Consider the following 21,196-nt stretch of genomic DNA (forward strand, 5'->3'; position numbering starts at 1 on the left):
AGCTGCCCGACAGGCTGAATTTTCTCCGCAAGCCCACAGCTATGAGTCCCTCTTTATTTTACAGGACAGGAGGGCGACGCTTCGGTAGACTCGAGTGCTGGAGAACACTCAGGACCGAGCTCCCTGCCGCCTTGGCTGGGAATGTGAGGAAGCACAGAGGCTGAGCGCATCTGTGGGCTACTTGGAAAAATCCAGAAGCATGTTAAGGGCAATGAAAACCTGCTGGTGCTCAGCCTTAAAGTAGGGTCTTGGAAAGACCATGTCTTGGCACATGGTCTGTAGGGGAGAGAGTCTCCCCATGATGGAGGGAGCTGAGAACAGTGCTTTCATAACTAAATGGGGGCAAAGGATGAAGCCATTGGGGAAGCATCTTCAGTATTTGATTTTTTCCCTTTGTGTACACATTCAGTTTTATTGTAACAAAGCAACTTCTACACTTTTAACATTTAAAACTGAGCATCATCTTTCCTTTCCAGTGAAACAAAAAGAAAATTTAAAAAATGAATAGGATCAAAATGACAGTAGAGAATGTCAATTCCAAGTAAGATCCTACAGGTTCTGCTATTTCTCCCATCTAATGGCAGGGCTCAAGTCATCATTAGGAGAGAGTTTTATTTTAAAAGTGTCATCTTAAACTGCAAGGGTGTCCGTTAAACATCACGATTAGGCATACGCCAAAGGAGAAGCCATGTTGTCAAAATGCCCACTTAGCCCACGCAAACATTCAGTATTTTATTTTATTATTTTTTTAAAGATTTATTTATTTTAGAGAGACAGAGAGAGCGAGTGGGGGGAGGGGCAGAGAGAGAGGGGGAGAGAATCTTCAAGCTGAGCATGGAGCCCGATGGGGCTCCATCCCACAACCCATGAGATCACGACCTGAGCTGAAACCAAGAGTCCAATGCTCAACCAACTGAGCCACCCAGGCGCCCCGCATCTCCAGTGTTTTAAATGTATATTTGTAAATTGGAAAAAGAGGCTAGCAAGCTGGGAAAGAGAAACTGATTCCCAGCTGGGGAGATTGCGCCATAAACACCTGCATTGGGTTTTGGTGAAATCTAATTAGATTCGTTTAACCTGAATTTCACAGAGAGGCAAGCGGAGGACTTTCACGTTTACTTAAACGTGTCAAAAGGTTGAAAAACCTGATTTAGGGGCTGAAGATTCTCCCGCCTTCTCATCCCATCACGGGCGTGAGGAGGTCCTTGAACCCAGGATGGCAGCCCCCACCTTGGGAGGTGCAGGGAGCCGTCAGCCGTCTCCGGGGCCTGTTAAACTGTGCATGTTGCAGTCTAGGGACCAAAAGGCCTTTCAACCATGTGTCATTTTTTTTCTCCTGCGACAGGGCCCAGGACGTCGGAGGATGGGGGGCAGAGGGAAGCCATCGCTTGGTGGCCGAGTCACCAACAACGCGGATTCCCGGGGTCACCCAGGCGAGGAAGTCGTCCTCAGTGAGGCAGAGGGCTGCTCCAGCAGGTGCAGAGCCTGTGACCATCCCTCCTCCTGGCCTCACAGATGCTGGCCTCTGTGCTGGGCCCCAGGGGGCCAGAGGGAAAGGTAAGGGCCGCTCCTTGCCCTGTGGCCGCCCCCTCCAAGCCCCAGTTATGGAGCAGGGATACATAGTGGAGGCCGTGTGCTCTGCGGAATGGTAGCTCCCAAAGATGCCCACGTCCTAATCCCTGGAACCTGAGACCATTACCTTATGTGGCGAAACGGAGTTTGCAGGAAAAAAAAATGTGAATAAGTTAAGGACAGTGAGGTGGGGTGATCACCTAGATGATGTGCGTGGCCCCATCGCAAGCCCAGCGTCCTCATGAGACACAGGCAGGAAGGTCCGAGTCAGAGACAGAAGACAGGGAGGACGGTAACAGGGTTTGGAGAGGCAGACTTTCTGGGGCGACGAGCAGCTAGTCCACAACACGGAACCGAAGTCGACTTTCCAAATAGTTGTTTTGTGAACGAAGGGCATTGTTGTTTCTGATTTTCAGATCTTTGAATCAGGTGAGTCGAAATCTATCTCAATGTATCTATATAGAGCTAGAGTATTTGTATATGGTGGTATAGCTAATAGATAGATTTCTTTTTTACAACCTACACACAAGCTTCAGGGACCCCATATTTTGAGCAGTCCTGAATGCCACGATGAGGTATTTAGGTTTGATTTTAAAAAGAATCAGGATTGGGGCATCTGGGTGGCTCAGTCAATTAAACATCTGCCTTCAGCTCAGGTCATGATCTCGGGGTCCTGGGATCGAGCCCTGCGTTGGGCTCCCTGCTCAGCGGGGAGTCTGCTTCTCCCTCTCCCTCTGTACTCTCTCTCTCTCTCAAGTAAATAAATAAAATCTTAAAAAAAAAAAAAACAAAGAATCAGGGACTTTGGAAAATTTTGAATACAAGTGTGACACGGAAAAAGTCATTTAGGAAAAATACTCAGGACCCATGAAGAGATTGCATTCACCACAAAAATACCACCCTAAGCGAATAGCCCTAATCCAGTTAGCACAGTGTAACTTTGGTGATCTTTTCTTTTCCAGAAAGCGAACACAGCACAAGGACCCGGGCAGAATCTGGGTGAGATGTGGGGCATTGGCGCGGGTGGCAAGGGACCTAAAGCACATTTTTTTCTTTTGAAATGAAAGTAGTATACTTATGGAAAGTCAAGAACTACAGAAAAGTATAAATATGGGTCAAGGGAATCAGTGAATTGTTCACTTTTTGGTATGAAATCCAGTTTCTAGGGTTATTTTCCTCATGATCGATCAATTCCCTCAAAGGAATTCTTTCAACATTTATGGCTGGTTAACCACAAGCTATTTTTTTTTTTAAGATTTTATTTATTTATTTGACAGAGAGAGACTGCGAGAGAGGGAACACAAGCAGGGGGAGTGGGAGAGGGAGAAGCAGGCTTCCCGCGGAGCAGGGAGCCCGATGCGGGGCTCGATCCCAGGACCCTGGGATTATGACCTGAGCTGAAGGCAGCCGCTTAACGACTGAGCCACCCAGGCGCCCCAACCACAAAGCTATTTTAAAAATTTCTTCATTAGGGGGGTGGCTGGCTGGCTCAGTCGGTGGATCGTGTGTCTCTCGATCTCAGGGTCATGCGTTCGAGCCCCAGGTTGGGTGTAGAGACTACTTAAAAAATAAAATCTTTTTAAAAAAAATTTCTTCATTACAGACTAATAGATCTCTTGATGAATTAATAAATGTTTATTGCCCGTCATATGCAAGGTACTGGGATAGCTGTCATCCACACAATGTGATTCCTCAACTACAATTCTACGGCGTTATCTATATTATACTATTATTTTATCATATTTTGAGTTGTTTCGCTTTAAAATGACATAGTATATTTACAAAATGTTGTACAGTATCTAAGTGAATCCCTTCTTCCTGGCCCTACGTGAATCCTCTTGCCCTCCCCAGAAGTGACTCTTGTCACCTGTTTGGAATTTTTCCTTCCGCATTTTGTTGTGCATTGCTTTTCCAGGAAGAAGCATGTCATTTTGGTTTGTATGTGTGTTCACACAGACATTTGCCTTTCTGCAACTTGCTTCTATAACTGAACGGTAGGGCTCGGGGATGTTTCCATATTGGTGTGTAAGGTCGTAATTCCTTCCTTTCAGCTCATGCTCTGTGGGCTATAGGGTGCAGGTACCAATGGTTTTTAACCCCTATTGATGGACATTTCATTTTATCCCCAGGGGTTTTGGTTTGTTTGCAGGAACAAACATGATTAGGTTCTTTAATGCGGGTCTTTTTTCCCCATCCTTCCATATTTCTTCATCTAGGTCTTATGTGTGTCTTTTATTTATTTGCAAATATTTTATAGTTTTTATTGCTATGGCAATGCATCTTTTTTTCTTGTTTTTGTTTTTGTTTTTTTTTTTAAAGATTTTATTTATTTATTTGAGAGAGAGAGAGAGCGAGAGAGAGCACATGAGAGGGGGGAGGGTCAGAGGGAGAAGCAGACTCCCCGCTGAGCAGGGAGCCCGATGCGGGACTCGATCCGGGGACTCCAGGATCATGACCTGAGCCGAAGGCAGTCGCCCAACCAACTGAGCCACCCAGGCGCCCGCATCTTTTTTTCTATTATACTTTTAATTAATGGCTTTGATACTAGTTTTTTTTTAAGTGGATCTTGTATTTGGTCAGTTTGTTGACTATCATTTTTCTTTAGTTTTTTCTCTTATTAATGTCAATTTGTCTCTCCCAGGATAATATTCCTACTTCTTCTTAATTTTCTTATTTTACTGCACCAGTTAGGACGAGCAGTACATTGCTTACCTGCTGGCATTTAGGTCAAGTTTATGACTTTAACCTTTCAACCTTTTAGGTATAACATTTATTGTAAATATCCTTCCTTGATGGTCCTTTAAGAAGTTAAGGGATCTTTTGATAATATTTCCTTAGATTAGGAATAAGTTTTAATTTTTCAACACTTTTTCATAGTGAAATTATCGTGGCTAGTTTATTTTTTGTTTTTTGGCCAATGTATAATGTGTGCTTCAAAAACGCATATTCTTTTTTTAAAAAAGATTTATTTATTTATTTTGGTGGGGGGAGGGGCAGAGGGAGAGAGAGAGTCTCAAGCAGACTCCCTGCTAAGTGCAGAGCCCGATGTGGGGCTCAGTCTCACAACCCTGGGATCATGACCTGAGCCGAAGGCAGACGCTTCACCGACTGAGCCACCCTGGTGCCCGACATTTTGACCTTATTTGGCAGCCAATGGGGAGCCCCTCATTCAAATATTTCCTGCAAATTTCTACCTTTCCAGAATTACCAGGCAGAAGGGAAGGACCAATGATAAGGACAGGAAGTTCAAGGAAAGGATCCGAGGCAAAAAGCTGACTGATGTGGCTCAGGATACAAATCATTCCATCAAAGGACTGGACAAGAAGCAGAAACCAGGGGCTGCCCGAGAGCGCAAGAGGCGGAGACTCTGGTTTCAGAGGGTGACGCCCAGAAGTGGGCATCCAGGGGAAGCTCCTGACCCTCACCGAAGAAGAGGGTGTCTGCCTGCGGGTATTAGTATGGACACAGTGACTGTCACCCACAGTGAGTGCCATTTTCCTGCCCTTCCTTCTTTCTCTGATCTATTCCTCACCTCATTTTCTTCTAGTCTCCCTCTTTCTCTTACAGATTTAGACAGAATTACTTTTTCAATGGCTTTTCATCCTGCTATTTTTTCCAGCCCACCCACTTGCCTTTCATCCACTCAACAGATTGATCTCAGCATTTTCTTTTTTCCCTCTTTGGACCTTGTGTGGCTCATCTATGAAATAGCATTGCTTTGTCCTTAGATTCCCTTTCAGTTCTAATATTCTCTGTATCCTGCCAAGCTCCATCTACCTTCCCATCCCCTATGACCATCTTCCAGAATTTAGACAAGCCCCCTTCTGGTCACTTCCCCTGGTCTTGTGAAAGCCTACATATCCGTACCCAATAGGTTTGTATGTGTATCTGGTACATCCAGCCACATACAGTCAGAACATATTGGGATGTTTCCCTAACTTACTCTGGCCTTGGACTCCACACTCCTCATCAATATGGGGGCTACCTTGTCACAATGCCATGCAAGACCTGTTTATTTGATTTGTATGGATAGGCAGGGTATTATTTGGGGAGGGGAGAAGCTTAGATTCGAAATCAGAGTGGCTAGGCGAGACGCTTTCTGGTTGTGTGACTTTTAACCTCTTTAGGTAGGACTAATGTTTGACTTTTCTGCCTCATACAGATGCTATGAGAATCAGATAAGATACTATTGACCCACTTTTTCTAATGGAACGCTTGGTATAAATGGGAGGCACGGTATTGAGCTTAGTAGATTCATAAAGAGAGCCATGTTCAAATGCCAAGAGCAGTCGGGGAGCAAAGCCCAGTCAAAGGGCACAGATTTGTTCTGAGATGCAAGAACATCTAAAATCAAACTACTTCTCCCCATCTGCATGACTGTCACTCTGGTCCATATTCCACCAACCCTCTCCTGGACGACTGTCTTAGCTTCCTAATTTGTCTGCCTGTCTGTCTGTTTCCACTCTTACCTCTTACAATGCCTTCTCCACAGAACATCCAGAGTGAGCTTTTAAACATGCAATTGGCTCACAACTCTCCCTGCGTTAAACCTTCCACTGGGAGGACCCATCATGGATAATCCCCGTCTTGCACCCCGTCCCCTCTTTGGGCTCTAGCCACACTGGTCTTTGCTTCTCTGCCTGCAACAGTCCTTCCCTTCCCAGCTCTGGCTTTTTCTCAGCCTTCAGGAAGTTCTCAAATATCACCCCTCCGAGAAGTCCTCCCCTCGCCTTCTCTAAAGTAGCATCCCCTTTGTTTATTTCCCTAGTAGTATTCTTCGCTATCTGAATGTATCTTCACCCCGTGTAATTTCTGTGATAGAGAGGGCTTCTAGTCTCCAAGGCATTGTAGGAGCTGTGAAAATAGCACTGAGTAGATGCTCAGAAATAGCCATTCAATGAATGAGTTAACAAGGCATTCACAGGTTTTCCATTTGGCTGTAGTGTTGGACCAGACTGGTCTTAAATTCCCAGATTTTATCCCTCATTAAAACAACAACAATGCTGGTTCTTAAATGCTGTTTTGAATGTTTCTTAAATGTCACATTCTTTTTTTTTTAATAAAGATTTTTATTTATTTGAGAGAGAGGGTATGAGCGAGAAAGCACAAGCAGGGGGAGCGGCATAGGGAGAGGGAGAAGCAGGCTCCCTGCTGAGCAGGGAGCCCAATATGGGACTTGATCCCAAGACCCCGGCAGACGTTCAACCGACTGAGCCGCCCAGGCGCCCGTTAAATGTCAAATTTCTATTTTTTTGGCTGAAGCAAGTGAGAATGAGTATCCAGCAAATATTTAGCGTATAGCTGTTGTGAGAAGTCCAAAGCTCTGAAACATCTTCATGATCTACATTCAGAGCCAAATAGAAACATATCATTAAAATTGAGGGATTTCAGGTGAAGGGTGGGCGTACCTGTCCATTATTCTTCAAAATAGTTGTTGCCGAGTGAGAGGCAATGGACTTCATGAATCCTGGTTCAAAACAAATTCCTAATGGATTTATATCTGCTTTTCCTTCTTTGTGAGGAAATCCTGCTGCTTCTCAGGACATTTGATACATTGCTCATGAGTACCCATGAATTCCCTAAGTTCACAAACACACGTGCAGCATCCGAGAAGGATTCCATTTCTTTAGGGCTTGTGCAGTGGAATGCGTCTTACATGGGGATTCTGTTAGAAAGTCAGAGTCAAAATTTGCCCTTGGGATTACTTTATGTCACACGTGGAGGGCAGGGCACCAGTTTTGTGTCCCCATACCATCCTGCAGATGCTTTGACTAATCCCTCAGACTCTTCTTTAGAAATTTATTCCACTTCTCCTATAGGATGTCTTCACACCCATCACTAATTCTGTGTTTGGCCACCTAAACAATGCCTTCTAGTTCTTTCTCGAATGCTGGAAAACCCTTAAAATAACCTACAATGTATTTCTACAGGCTTTATCAGCATGCATCGGCTATTTCTTCCTTTTATTATTATTATTATTATTTTTGCCAAGCCACCAAAATTGATTTCTCATAAATTACATGCACATAAATTCAATGCATGGATGATGTAGCCCCATGGTAGTAGAAACAACAATGGCTTGTTGGTGATTCAAGTTTCCGAAGGTCTTACTGACCCAGGCATACAAAGCCAACACCAGCGAAAATCATGGCTCAGGTCATGATCCCAGGGTCCTGGGATCGAGCCCCGTGTCAGGCTCCCTGCTCAGTGGGGAGCCTGCTTCTCCCTCTGCCTCTGCCCCTCCTGCTTGTGCTCTCTCTCTCTTTCTCAAATAAATAAATAAAATCTTTAAAAAGAATAATCAAGCAGGGCAGGGAGAAAGGTAAAAGCAAAGGTAATGACTAGCTCATTCAACCACCAAAGGGTCCAATTGTTCGCCTGGGAAAAGTACAATTAACACATGATTTCTCCCCTATTTCCAGATTTTCTGGATACTTTGTAGCATATAAACAGTCGTACTCATTACTTTACACTTAGAGGTACTTCACCCGAAAAAAACATCTGGAGACTGAAAAAAAATATTGCAGATGTTATTTTTTTAACCTTTAACAGTAAGTTTACCTTGTTTGGGGCATTCTTCTGAATGTCAAGTTCCAGGAGTATTTCCCTCAGGTGGGCAATTTTTTTTTTTTTTTTTTTTTTTTACAGTCCTCTGACTCAGATTCCTTCTTTTGGAGGGGTGCAGGGAGGACGTGGTTCATTTCCTTCTTCCTTCTTTCTTTTTTTAATCTCTCAGTGGAGAGGCGGTACAGGTTTGACTCAGGGGACAGGAATGGCCTCACCATTACTTGGAGGTAAGAGGGTTCCCCGATGAGGGTGGTGTTACCAGCTCCACCAAGGGGCCCCCAGGGCAAAGGCTCACTTTTCTTCCAGAGGCAACTGGATCTGTTTCCTCTCCCAATACACCTGCTTGGGGAATTGCTCCCTGTCCCAGATCCCACCCTCCCAACACCACACCTTGAAGGAGCTCTTTCCCACGAGCTCAGGGAGGGAGAGCCAGGGGAAGGGGGCTTGCCAAAATCTGGACACATCTTGCCCTTGGGATCCTGAGAGAAAAGGAGTGCCCAGAGCTGACAGGAGCTACCAACCCCAGTGCTGCCTTGTTTCCTTGGAAAACAAGTTCTTTCGGGTCTTTTCTTTTCCTTCTTTAGACTGAAGATACTTCCCGGACCCAAGGGGAAGGTAAGTGGAAACATATGAAGCAGCGGCCATTTCAGTGTCCATGACTCATTGGCCAACAAATAGTGCTTTTACTTGAAGATATGGGATGAGAGGATGAGAAAGAGGCTGGTTCTCTCTCCCTCTCTCTCTCTCCCTCTCTCTCTTCTATGTAGTCTGTAGTCTGTCATCTATCTGCCCATCATGCATCCATCCATCTATCCAGCCATTGGGGAAGACAGAGAGAACAGAGTGTTTTATTTAAACACAAATGCTGTAGAAAGTTCTGTAGGGCAAGAGTAACCCAGTCTTGGAGTTTCTGTTATTTTCAAGATAGGAGAGTGGATTGTTAATTATAATTTTTTAGTTCTTGAGCTTCTAGGCCTGTTCTAAGGAAGCATTTCATGGTTTTGCTGTGTTTTTCCTTACCTGCGCATGGTGGGCCCTCATGCAACAACCCCACTGTCCTTTGGAGTCAACCAGAGTTCTACAGGCGCCCATATGGAAACACACACGCTCATGCACTTTAACAAGGATAAATGAATTAAATGTACCTTTCATAAAAAACATCAAATAAAGCAAGGGTTGAATGGTGACTGAGCATCTTAACGAGCACCTTGTCTTAGTGGGTTTAGCTGGACGACCCCTCTCAGGTTACTCCTCAGCAGAGTAAGAGTATATGAGCGTCCTATCCTCTGCAGAAGGGCAGCTGTGCATTTATTGGATTGATCTTGTGGCTGATGGCTGAGGCTCAGCGTATGTACTCACCCAGTAACTTACGTAAAGTGATTTTTAGGGGATTGACTACGCCTTTCTCAGGATGTAAGAACCATTCTGAACTAGTTACTTAAGCAAGTTTCACATGATTGGAGGATTATCTGTCACCGACCCATTTATCCATCTCTTTTGTTTTTCATGATTTCCAAATAGGAGTTTTTAAAAATACAGTGAAAGTCAAATGCATTACCTGTCTACAACAGAATGAATGATTTTCCCTGACTATCTATGTCCTCATTCCCTGTGAAAATAAGCTCTCCCCTAGACACCCATTGAACTACCTGAGTCTGTCTCCACAACACATGAATATAGTCAGAAAGAAAAAAATGCAAACTTAACCAGTTCCTTATTTTGCACGGGACTGAGTAATTGGGTGCCCTGTGACGTGTGCTGCTTATTCTTCCAATCTTCATCTGCTTGCTTTGGATGCAGCTTTTCAGGGGTGGTCTGGGTTTGCATTCCTGTGCTCTCAGCAGGTGTGATGTTCTTCAAACCAAGCAACAATGATGGTGGGTGTTGGTGAGGTGAAAGTAGGATGCCAGGGCAGAATCTTGGGCCAGATTGAGGATACAAAGACCTCGAGGGTGATGGGACCTATATCAGGGAGCTGGTTAGGGCCATAACTGGGACTAGGGAACAAGAATTAAGTGATCTTCTATAGTCCCCTGTAGCAATAACTCAACAACCCCAACTTCAGGATTTTGGACATCTAGTTCAAGTAGCCTTTTCATGAATGTGTGTGAAAATCTTCCCAAAAGTATGTGGTTATTTATCAATGTAAGATACAAATACCTTGCCCTAGAACAATCTCTGAACTGTATTTGTGGTACAAAGCAACTGTCCAACAAACAATAGGACACAAAATTCTAGCCATGGGAAGTTGGGTTCAAAAGGATTGATTTGGGGGCTCAGCTTGAGCCCCTGTCCTATGGTCATTTGGGAGATTCTTTGACTTTCCAGGGGAGGTCAGAGATGAGGGTGCCAGGAGGGGACACTGAGTAAATAAGGAAGCAGGGTATGTCCTTTTCTTTAACCGAGTCAGACTCGGAAGCAGTGAGTGTAAGTATTGCATCCTTTCTCTTTCCAGAATCAGAAGACTGATCACAGTAATAGCCCCCCATCAGACCTTCCTCAGTCCCCCAGCTGCCTTCACCCTTCGCTCATCTCTGAGGGATACCTGAGGCCATGCTGGGTCTTGCTTCTTGTGATTCCCCGTAGAAGGAAGGTGAGCTGCCTTGGCAGAGGGATGGGATATACAAAATTTTCCTATCCAGTGCAGTGCATACTGGAAGAAAGGACTGATTAATGTTATTGATTCCATGTTATTCTTAAAATTTCTTTTCTTGTTCAAATCTCTTCTAACCCTTAGTAGCCTACTTGTCAGTCAACCACCTCAAACTCAAAGGAGTTTTAAATGTGTGGTAAGAAGACTACTTGGGCAAATAATGGCTAAATACTGTTTTAATATGATTTTTCTCTAATTCATCTTCAAGAACATGGCGAGGTAGCATGGATAGCGTGTGTCAAAATAACTGTTTCCAAACATTGAAATAATGGAAGAACTAGAAGAAAAAACAGTGATGAGCACCTGGGTAAATCTAACAGAAAAAGCAAAGGAAGAACGATCAGAGGAAAAAGACAATTATTTGATCGTATACAGATTTTAAACTTTCTGTACATCAGAAGCAAGCTAAAAAAACTTGGGGAGATAGCTATAAAGCTCTACCTCTGTCTCTCTATATACATAGACTGACTCAACGTTTAATATATGAAGTGCAGTTTTATAAATAATAGGCAAATAGTAAAATAGGTATGTACACGAACAAAAAGTACATAAAATAAGTGTAATTGGCCAACAATCACAAAAAGTGTTTGAAACAAGACTGACAAAGATAAAAAGCAATCACATGACCTTGGTTATATGGAAGTGCTGAATCACTATATTGTACACCCAAAACAAATAACAAATATGTTAACTAACTGGAATTTAAATAAAACTTTTTAAAAAATAAATGACCTTGGGAAAAGCTAAGAAAAGGCAGAGGATGACCAGAATTTTCAGACATTTACTGCTGGGAGCAAAAATTAATGAAACTTTTCTATAAAATTGTGTGATGTGACAAAAGTCTTTAAAATATTTGTGTCCTAGCATTTATACTTCTAGGAATTGCTCCAGGTTAGAGGTGGCTAATCATTGGGAAAAATGTTAATGATATACTTTCAGGTGAACAAGGTGGTTTACAAAATTGTACGTATAATATGATTTCCATTATTATTCAAATGTAAATATTTAAAAAGGCCAGACTGGACAGATTGACTCAAAAATGTTAACAATGGCTCGATTTGGGTAGATAGGTTGGGGCGGGATTTCTAATTTTTTCTTTCTGCTTTCCAACTTTTTGATATTTTTCTACATGGAGCCATCTGTCACTTACATAATTAAAAGTTGGTTTTTTTTTTTTTAAAGTAAGTTTTTGCTGCAAATAGCAAAGGAGCTAAGATTTAGCATATTCACTTAGCAAACCAACCCTAGTGTATCCTTAGGGTGGTGCAGCAGTTCTCGTTCTAGTTGTCATTCTTTTTTCCTTCAGTATAGACCAGCGCTGTCTGTTAGAACTTTCTGCAGAGATGGGAATTTTATATCTATCTGTGCTGTCCAGTATGATATCCACTAGCCACATGTCGCTACTGAGCACTTGAAATATGACTGGTATGACTTAAGAACTGAATTTTTAATTTTATTTAATTTTAAAAGCTCCATGTGGCTGGTGGCTACATTCAGAGATGAATGAGACATTTTATTTTATTTTATTTTTTTAAAGATTTTATTTATTTATTCATGAGAGACAGAGAGAGAGAGAGAGAGGCAGAGGGAGAAGCAGGCTCCCAAGGAGCAGGGAGCCCGATGCGGGACTCGATCCCAGGACCCTGAGATCATGACCTGAGCCGAAGGCAGACGTTTAACCATCTGAGCCACCCAGGTGCCGGAATGAGACATTTTAAAAGCTACTTGGTTATGTGTGTGTGTGTGCATGTATGTGTGTGTGTGTGTGTGTGTGTCCCAAGGATGTCGCAAGAGTGAGCCCTTGTCCACCTGCATTTGTGTCCACACTCTCTCTCGGGGGTCTCCTCCATTTCACTTTCAACCGAGGATTCCCGTATCCACAGTCAGATCTAGGTCCCTTGCCTGAGAACTTCATTCTTATTTCTGATTTCATGCTAGACATTTTCACTTGGCTGTCCATAGCACGTCAGACTCAACATGTTTAGCTCACAGGTCTTCCCCTTCCCCGTGGAAAAATAGCCCCTACTCTGTAAATGGTAAATTCAATCTCTTAGACACCTGGGTTGTAAACCTTGGAGCCATCTTTTGCACCCTGTTTCCAACCCCAAAGATGTCCCTTTGTGTCTATCTGTCACTCCCTCCATTTCTACTTTGAAGGCTTTAACTCCTTATGTACAGAATACTCAGCTGCCAATTGGTCTCTCTGCATCTCTGCTCCATCCTGAATCCATGGTATATATGCTTCCTAATATGTCATTAATTCATATTCATTCCATAAACACCATAGAACACCTAGTGTGTTCATGGCACCATGCCAGATGCTGGGAGTGGTACAGAATGGGATGGGATATACCTCTGGCCCGCAAGGCACTTGCAGTCTAGTCTATGATTTGCAACTTGAGCAAAATAAAATTGTCCAGGTACCATAGTAGAAGCCCTCAGATGGGGTGTGGAAGTTCCAAGAAAGAAGAAATTACAGTATTAAAGAAAATCAGTGAAAACACAGGTTTGAAGATTGATAAAATGGATGTAACAGGAGGGAAGTGGTAGGACCATTGGAAAGGTTTCAAAGAAAGACAAGGAAAGCAGAGGTGGAGCCAGTAAACTGAGAACTTGGTCCCAGATCCCCATGTTGTTGAAGAGCAGGTTCAAGAAGGGGAGGCAGAACTGGAGAGGTGGGAAGTAAGGGACCCCAATGGAGTTCATCATTTGAACAGGTCATTGGTGGGAAACCAACCGTGCATCCCAAGGCAAGAAGACAAAACCAACACATGAAAAATGAATGGAAATATCTTTTTCATGCAGCATGGCTTCTGAACATAAGCCAAGCATCTCCCATGTTTCCCAGCTGAAAAACAGCCACTTAGTCCAATGTCAGGACAAGCTGGCTGTTTTGGGTGTGTTGAACTTCCCGAAAGAAGTCATAGTACACTTAAAATGATCAACATTCTTTTTTATGGGTGACTTGTAGGATTTCTTGAGGGAAAATTTGACAATTCTTTTTTTTTATTTGAACACAAGATTTATTGTAGTTTTACGCCTTTATTGTAAATTTGACAGTTCTTAATGTTTGGAATTTGAACTGGCTTTATAACATAACCTCCCTCTAACATGTGATCCACTGATGACCTAGTGATGGAGGGGAGGAGGGTGGAATTCAGAGTTTGAGATCTTAGAGTCATTTTCAGTAAAGAATAAGATGACGTTGGTATTTACACATCCTAAAATAATGGTGGAGATTTCATATTTAGAGTTCCCACTGTCTACTGGTCATTATGTTACTTACCGGGATTTCAGAGATGAATGAGACACTGTGTACTTCAGATAAGGAGTTTTACAGGGGATATGCAGAGGAAGAACTCCTGATTGGGGGTGGGGGTGTATTGTCACTTGTAAGCCAGCATGTGACACTAGAGATGTTTCAGGAGCAGGCTAGCCTAGCTGAAGCAGTAGGTTTGCATAAGATGTTAATTAAATACAAGTCTGAAAGAGAGGTCTGTGGGTGCTGGGATGGGCGGTGAGGAGCCACTGAGTTCTTTGGACCAAGGAAGCAACAGAATAAAAGCTGTACTTCAGGAAAATTTCTATCTTATAACCTATTGTCTTTTTCTATTTTAGAAAACCAAGATGCATGAATCACACCCAAATCCAAATGAAAGATTTGAACCAGGTAGGGGGGATTCTTACTGGAAGCATTTGCTGAAAGGACAGAGAATCTAAAGTCATAAAGCCCTGCTTAAAGAGGGGGGGTGGTCTCAGGCATGAAGCAATTTTTGACTTTGATGTTTTCTGACCCGCTGTTGCAAAACTAAGCCATTTCATTTGGGAACTGCTTCATGGGAGCCTGGAATGACCTCAGTCAGGATGTTCTCAAACATAATAGAGCCAGCGCATTAACCTGCCAAGAATTGGTTTATTTAAAAAAACTTGGTGGGTCATTTTGCCTCTGAAGGAGCCCATAGATCATTTATGAAGGAACTAGAAGGATCTGTTGGAAATTCTCTTGGCGGTGATGCTCAGCAGTTCAGGTTAGGATTTTATTGCTTTGAGCTGCAAGCCAAGATGAAATCCATGTAATGCAGGGCATCTGAAATGTAGTTTCCATTAAGATATTAGGATGAGCAGGCAAAGACTTGAAAACAACTCTAATTAACTCAAGAACATAGAAATTGCACCAGAAAACTAGAATCTTTGTTTAAAAATAGTCAGATGGGGGACGCCTGGGTGGCTCAGTTGGTTAAGCGTCTACCTTCGGCTCAGGTCATGATCCCAGGGTCCTGGGATTGAGTCCTGTATCAGGCTCCTTGCTCAGTGGGGAGTCTGCTTCGCCCTCTGCCTGCCACTCCCCCTGCTTGTGCTCTCTCTCTGACAAATAAATAAATAAAATCTTTAAAAAATTAGTCAAATGGGAATTCTAAAAATGAAACATAAATGCAGTATCAGTAGGTGGATTTAAGAGCAGAACGGATGTGGCAGATGACAAGATGAGTAAATGCAACTTCAGGTCAATAGAAAATATCCCTGGAGGGAATATACTGTGAAATGCTCATTTAATGGAATACCTTGCAGCAAAACAAAACAAAACGAAAATACAAACTACTAGACATTTTTTCCAAAGAAGACATCCAGATGGCCAATAGACATGCGAACAGATGCTCAGTATCACTCATCATCAGAGAAATGCAAATCAAAACCACAGTGAGATATCACCTCACACCTGTCAGAATGGCAAAAATCCAAATCACAAGAAACAACAGGTGTTGGTGAGGATGTGGAGAAAAAAGAACTCTTGTGCACTGCTGGTGGGAAAGCACACTGGTGCAGCCACTGTGGAAAGGAGTATGGAGGTTCCTCAAAAAATTAAATACCATAGATCCAGTAATTCCACTACTGGGTATGTACCCAAAGAATATGAAAACAATAATTCAAAAAGATATATATGCACCCCTATGTTTATTGCAGCATTAATTTACAATAGCCAAGATATGGAAGTAGCCCAAGTATCTATCCATAGATGAATGGATAAAGATGTGGTGTATATATACAATGGAATATTATTCAACCATAAAAAGAATGAGATCTTGCCATTTGTGACAACATGGACGGATCTAGAGGGTGTTACGCTAAGTGAAATATGTCAGTCACGGACAAACACCATGTACTTTCACTTATATATGGAATCTAAAAAAACAGAACAAATGAACGAACAAACAAAAAGCAGAAACAGGTGCATAAATACAAGGAATAAACTGGTGGGTGCCCCGAGAGGAGGGAATGCGGGGATAGGCAAGATGGGTGGAGGAGAGTGGGAGGTCCAGGCTTCCAGTTATCGAAGGAGTAAGTCATTGGGATGAAAGGTACAGCATAGGGAAATACAGTCAGTGGCATTGGAATAGCATAATGCGGTGGCGGATGGTCGCTACCCTTCTGGTGAGCATAGCATAATGTATAGAGAGATTGAATCACTGTGTTGCACACCTGAAACCAATGTAGCCTTGTGTGTTAACTATATTTCAATTTAAAAAATACAAAGTATCGACATATGCAACAAGCGGAGGGGAATTGACTCATAAAGAAATCGTGTAAGCAAAAGAAGCAAAACACACACACACAAAGTACACTCTATGATTTCATTTTTATGAAACCCGACAGGTAAAAATTGTCTATGGGTGGTAGACATCATTGGCGGTTGCTTCTGGGGGACAGCTATTGACTAGGTAGGAGGAAACACTCTTGGGTGCTAGAAACATTCTGTAACTTGATTTGTGCAGTGATTTTGTGGGTACAGACACGTAAAATTCCACTGAGCTGGACACAGAAGGTCTGTATGCTTTATTGTGTATTAGAAATAGCTAAATTTAAAAAATACCAGAAAAGATATTCCCCCATATAATCCCTATTTATTCTTTCTCACCTTTCTTATACTGGAAGGAAGGCCTCTTGGTATCTTCAGTTACTTCTACGGATGCTGGAAAGTCCTCCAAGGAGGAAGGGGCTGGAATGCCTTCAGAAAGCTGCAGAGCATGTACCATGGGTCACTGCCCTTGGAGGTAAGAAAAGTCAAGTCATCTTTGGAGAACATCTACTCTGCGGTCTGGAGGAAGAAGGTCAAGACCTTGGCTCCCTGGTGAGTAAACACACCTCTTTAGAAGTACTAGGATGATGGGCACTTCAGGAACCCTAGAAAACTTTGGCAAAAGGTAGTCTAGACTTTTTTAAGTCTTTAAAAGTACACGCACGCACATGTACATGACTGTATCTCTTGGGTCTTACGATATGCTGCAGAGGAATTTAAAAGGAATAATTGTGGCGTTATTGGGAATTCACTCTTATATTCTCATGGGAAGAGTCAGGAAGTGTTTAGCCCCTAACTGAAGGGCAGCAGGAGGAGCTGTGGCTGAGGAGGAAGAGGTCCTGGGGACTCTAATGCAGATCACCTCTGCTCACTCCATGTTACTTTGCCAAGTTCTGCTGTTCACTCCTCCAAGTCATTACTTGCCCTCTCCGCATTTCCCTCTAGGACAGATCAAACCACCAGAATGGTCCTGTTGGACCAGATGCATGGGTAGCTAGGTTCTGCCTTACTGGCTTTCTGTTTGGATTTGCAGGAACATGTTGAGTCTCTAAGTGGGAAGTACAGATAATCAGGAGGGATTTGGTAGAACTGGTGGGTGAAGAACTGGCTTTGAAGGGAGGCAGGCTGAGACTTTGTGGCTGAGCTGAGAGGAAGAGCCCCCTTTTAGTCACTAGAGACCAGTCCAAGTTTTTAGCCAGATCAAGTTCTTGAATTGCTTTCTTTTATTTTTTTTATTTTTTAAAGATTTTATTTATTTATTTGAGAGAGAGAATGAGAGACAGAGAGCATGAGAGGGAGGAGGGTCAGAGGGAGAAGCAGACTCCCTGCCGAGCAGGGAGCCCGGATGCGGGACTCGATCCCGGGACTCCAGGATCATGACCTGAGCCGAAGGCAGTTGCTTAACCAACTGAGCCACCCAGGCGCCCGAATTGCTTTCTTTTAAAACATTTGTACAAGAAGGCTTAGCTGGCTTGGCATTTTCAGATGATTTACATTGTGGACAGAGAAAGCGGGAGGATATTTATGCATACACTAGGCTATTCATTATGTAAACCCTCAAAATGCATCAGTGTCAAAAATGAGCATGTCCTTATTGAATACACATGACATGAGGTGCACCTGAGCCCTCTCCCCTTCTGTGGGATGGAACCTCTAGAAATGGCCATAATTCCCTCACTTCCTGACAGCCAGGTAATGCCAATCCAGGGCATGGAAATAGAATGAGTCTGAGGCCCCCCTTCTCCTCCAGGGTTTACAGAATCGGGGGGAATCTGGGGCAAAGTTCTTCTCACAAAGAAACCTCAGGTTTAAATAATTCTGTAGATTTGAGAAGGTAGCTTCACATTCTGAATTACTCATGACTGATCAAAAGAAGGAAATATTCTAATGGATCCACTTTCCTGTTTCCTAGTGAGGAGGCATGTGGAACAAAAGATAAAAAAGTGAGTCAATGTATTTTTTCGTTTGTTTAAATTGAAGACTCTCCATTCAGTTAGGATGGAATTAGATTACAATAGAAACCGTGGTGGGCCTTTATTAGGTAGGGTTGCATAATTAGGCCTGAGAGATAGAGACAGATGGACTCATCAGTACACCTCCCTAACCATCCCATCCACCCATTCATCCATCTATCTACCTACTCATTTACCACCCACCTACCCATTTATCTATTCATCCATCCACTCATTCACCCATCCATCTATCCATCTATCCACCTACCCAACAATCTACCCACCCATCCAACCATCTACCCACCCACCCATCCACTCATCCACCCATCTATCCACCCACCCACCTATCTATCCATCCATCCACTCATCCATCCATCCACCCATCCATCCATTTATCTATTCATCCACCCATCGATTCACTCATTCACCCATCCATCCATCCACCCACCCATCTACCCACCCACCCATCCACTCATCCATCCATCTATCCACCCACCCATCTATCCATCCATCCACTCACCCATCCATCCATCCATCCATCCATCCATCCATCCATTTATCTATTCATCCATTCATCCATTCACCCATCCATCCACCCACCCAACCATCTACCCATCCATCCATCCATCCATCCATCCATCCATTCATCTATCCATCTGTCCATCCAACCACCCACCTATCCATCCATCCATCCATCCATCCATCCATCCACCAATCAACATTTATTGATTATATACTACATGCCAGACACAGTTCTAGGCTTCAGAGATACTCTGCTGATCAGGACAGAAAAAGCCTTTCCTCTCATGAAGCCTACATTTTAGTCAGGAAGACAGACAAAAAACCCCAAGTAAATGCTTCCTTATGTGCTACAAAGAAAATAAGAGTGATGACAAAACAGCTGGAGGATGATTGGTGATTACTCTGGGTTCCAGTTCAAACCCCTTTGACTAGAGACATTCTTCTCTCATAGTTTTCTGAATTCTTCTGCAGTGAACATTTGGGTCCAATTTACGAGATTTTTTTGGGTACATTGCAGTGGTAGGGCAGGATTTATTGTGCTTTCTTGATAGCAAATATGTTTGTATGCAAAGTCTGCCTGAAGAAGCACACAGGAAGGAACCCATCAAGATAAAGAGGCTTGTGGAATTCTGGAACAGGAGACAGACACGGAGTTTACTTTATAGCTCTCTCAGTCTCCTGAGATCATATGTAAATCAGTGATGGCGTATTAAGTTCCTCTCAGCTCAGAAGGGGGGAAGCCAGTCCTTGTGACTCACTGGCATGTTGCTGCTCTGTACAGATGGTTCATTGCTGGAAGGAGGAGAGGCATGTGCTCACACACAACATGGTGAGGTTTGGACCCAGGACCCTAGTGGGTGCCAGGAGGGCAAGGTGAGTAGATTGTGAGCCATGACGGCAAGGCTTCCCCCATCCTTGCCCTCTACTTCTCTCCCCTGTTCACGTCCCCTCTTCCCTCCCTTGTCTTTCATCCTTCAAACTGTTGAAACCAGCCATCCACACCCAACGCTGTGTCAAATTGTCAGTGTCTTCCTCAGTGGCCATTTTGATGGCTTCCTATAAATGCCAAACATGATGCTTTCCTTTCTGTCCTGGGCTTGTTCTACTTCTATGACGCTTCACGCTGGCTCATTATTCCTTCTGGAAAGCACTTTTTCTTTGACTTTTGGGACAACACCCTTTCTTAGTTCCCTTCCAATTCTGGGGGGAAACCAGACTGACAATTGGGAAGGGTGTAGCTGGGAAAAGCTTCAGGAAGCAGGTGGACTGGCTCCAGGTGGGCTTAGAGGGATAAGGGGATGAGTTCACGGTGCAGGGAAGAGGGCAGGGCCATGCCTTCACCCCAGCCCCTAGTTCCTTCTCTAAAAGATGCAAGTAACTGAGATATTCTGTTGTTCTCTCTTTGTAGAGATGAGTTTCTAGGAACAGCTCACATCAGGAGGGTAAGTGAGATATCTTTGATCACATCAAAGTCAAGCTCTGTGAACCTTTATGTATAACAATGGTTTTCAACCTGTGGGGTAGGGGTGTGATCTTGCTTCCCTGGGAGCATTCAGCCATCTTTAGAGACATTTTTGGTCGCCACAGCCTGGGAACAGGAGAGCAGTGCCACTAGCGAGTAGAGGCCAAGGATGTTGCTAATCATCCCACAATGCACAGGACAGCCCCCAGCAACAAAGAATTATCTGGCCCTAGATGTCAGTAGTGCCAAGATTGAGAAATGCTGATGTACGCTCTTCTTCATTTATTTCTTAATCTTCTAGGTTTTTTTTTTTTTAAAGCCACCAGTTGGCATTAGCATTTTCACTACCCAAAGTCTCATTTTAAAGTGGATGAACAGTATATTTTTTTAAAGGTTTGTGAACAACTTAAAAAAAGTGCGGGCTTATTCTCAATACGCATAAAATCACCTATAAACAGCACCACAAATACGCATCTGATCTGTCACCCATAGGTTTTTATATAGTGTGATACACATATTACTTGCTGCTGTAAGTCCTAGGAATCTGTGAGATCTAAGGGCTTACGAGGTGACTCTACAGCCCGTTCTTCGCTGGTGGGAATGTTTATCAGCACAGAGCTTGAGTAGGGGAGAGGAGAGGACAGCATAGTTCAGTGGTTCTCCAACTTCAGTGGGATCACCTGGAGGACTCATTACAACACAGATCACCAGGCCCTGCCCCCCAGATTCCCATTCAGCAGGTCTGGGGTACAGCCCGAGATTTCGTATCTCCAAGTCCTGGGTGATGCTGTTTTTCTGAGGACCACACTTTGAGAACTACCACCATAGTTTTACTGGGAGAGGTTTAGTTTTTTTCTTGGAAAATGCCCCCCAAAACGACGTTTTTATCTCAG

General features: G+C 43.4%; 1 protein-coding gene across 1 annotated transcript; it reads left to right on the forward strand.

Annotated features, from left to right (window-relative positions):
* Positions 1 to 1,463: 1,463 nt before the first annotated feature.
* LOC116649148 lies at positions 1,464 to 20,456 on the forward strand. The gene is made up of 12 exons (XM_032431677.1): positions 1,464 to 1,557; positions 2,535 to 2,571; positions 4,775 to 5,055; positions 8,309 to 8,366; positions 8,724 to 8,754; positions 10,595 to 10,732; positions 14,411 to 14,462; positions 16,724 to 16,919; positions 18,280 to 18,310; positions 19,623 to 19,714; positions 20,250 to 20,283; positions 20,391 to 20,456. Exons 3-12 carry the CDS (start codon positions 5,031 to 5,033, stop codon positions 20,454 to 20,456), a joined length of 723 nt encoding a protein of 240 aa, XP_032287568.1. The 5' UTR covers positions 1,464 to 1,557; positions 2,535 to 2,571; positions 4,775 to 5,030.
* The last annotated feature ends 740 nt before the right edge of the window (positions 20,457 to 21,196 follow it).

This window comes from Phoca vitulina, unplaced genomic scaffold, assembly GCF_004348235.1.
Source record: "Phoca vitulina isolate PV1807 unplaced genomic scaffold, GSC_HSeal_1.0 scaffold47, whole genome shotgun sequence".
Classification (NCBI taxonomy): domain Eukaryota; kingdom Metazoa; phylum Chordata; class Mammalia; order Carnivora; family Phocidae; genus Phoca; species Phoca vitulina.

Coding starts and splice junctions, on each gene's coding strand:
- LOC116649148 (XM_032431677.1), top strand. CDS start 5,031: ATGGACACAGTGACTGTCACCCACA. Junction 10,733..14,410: donor TGATTCCCCGTAGAAGGAAG/GTGAGCTGCCTT, acceptor TTTCTATTTTAG/AAAACCAAGATGCATGAATC. Junction 18,311..19,622: donor GTGGAACAAAAGATAAAAAA/GTGAGTCAATGT, acceptor TGCTCTGTACAG/ATGGTTCATTGCTGGAAGGA.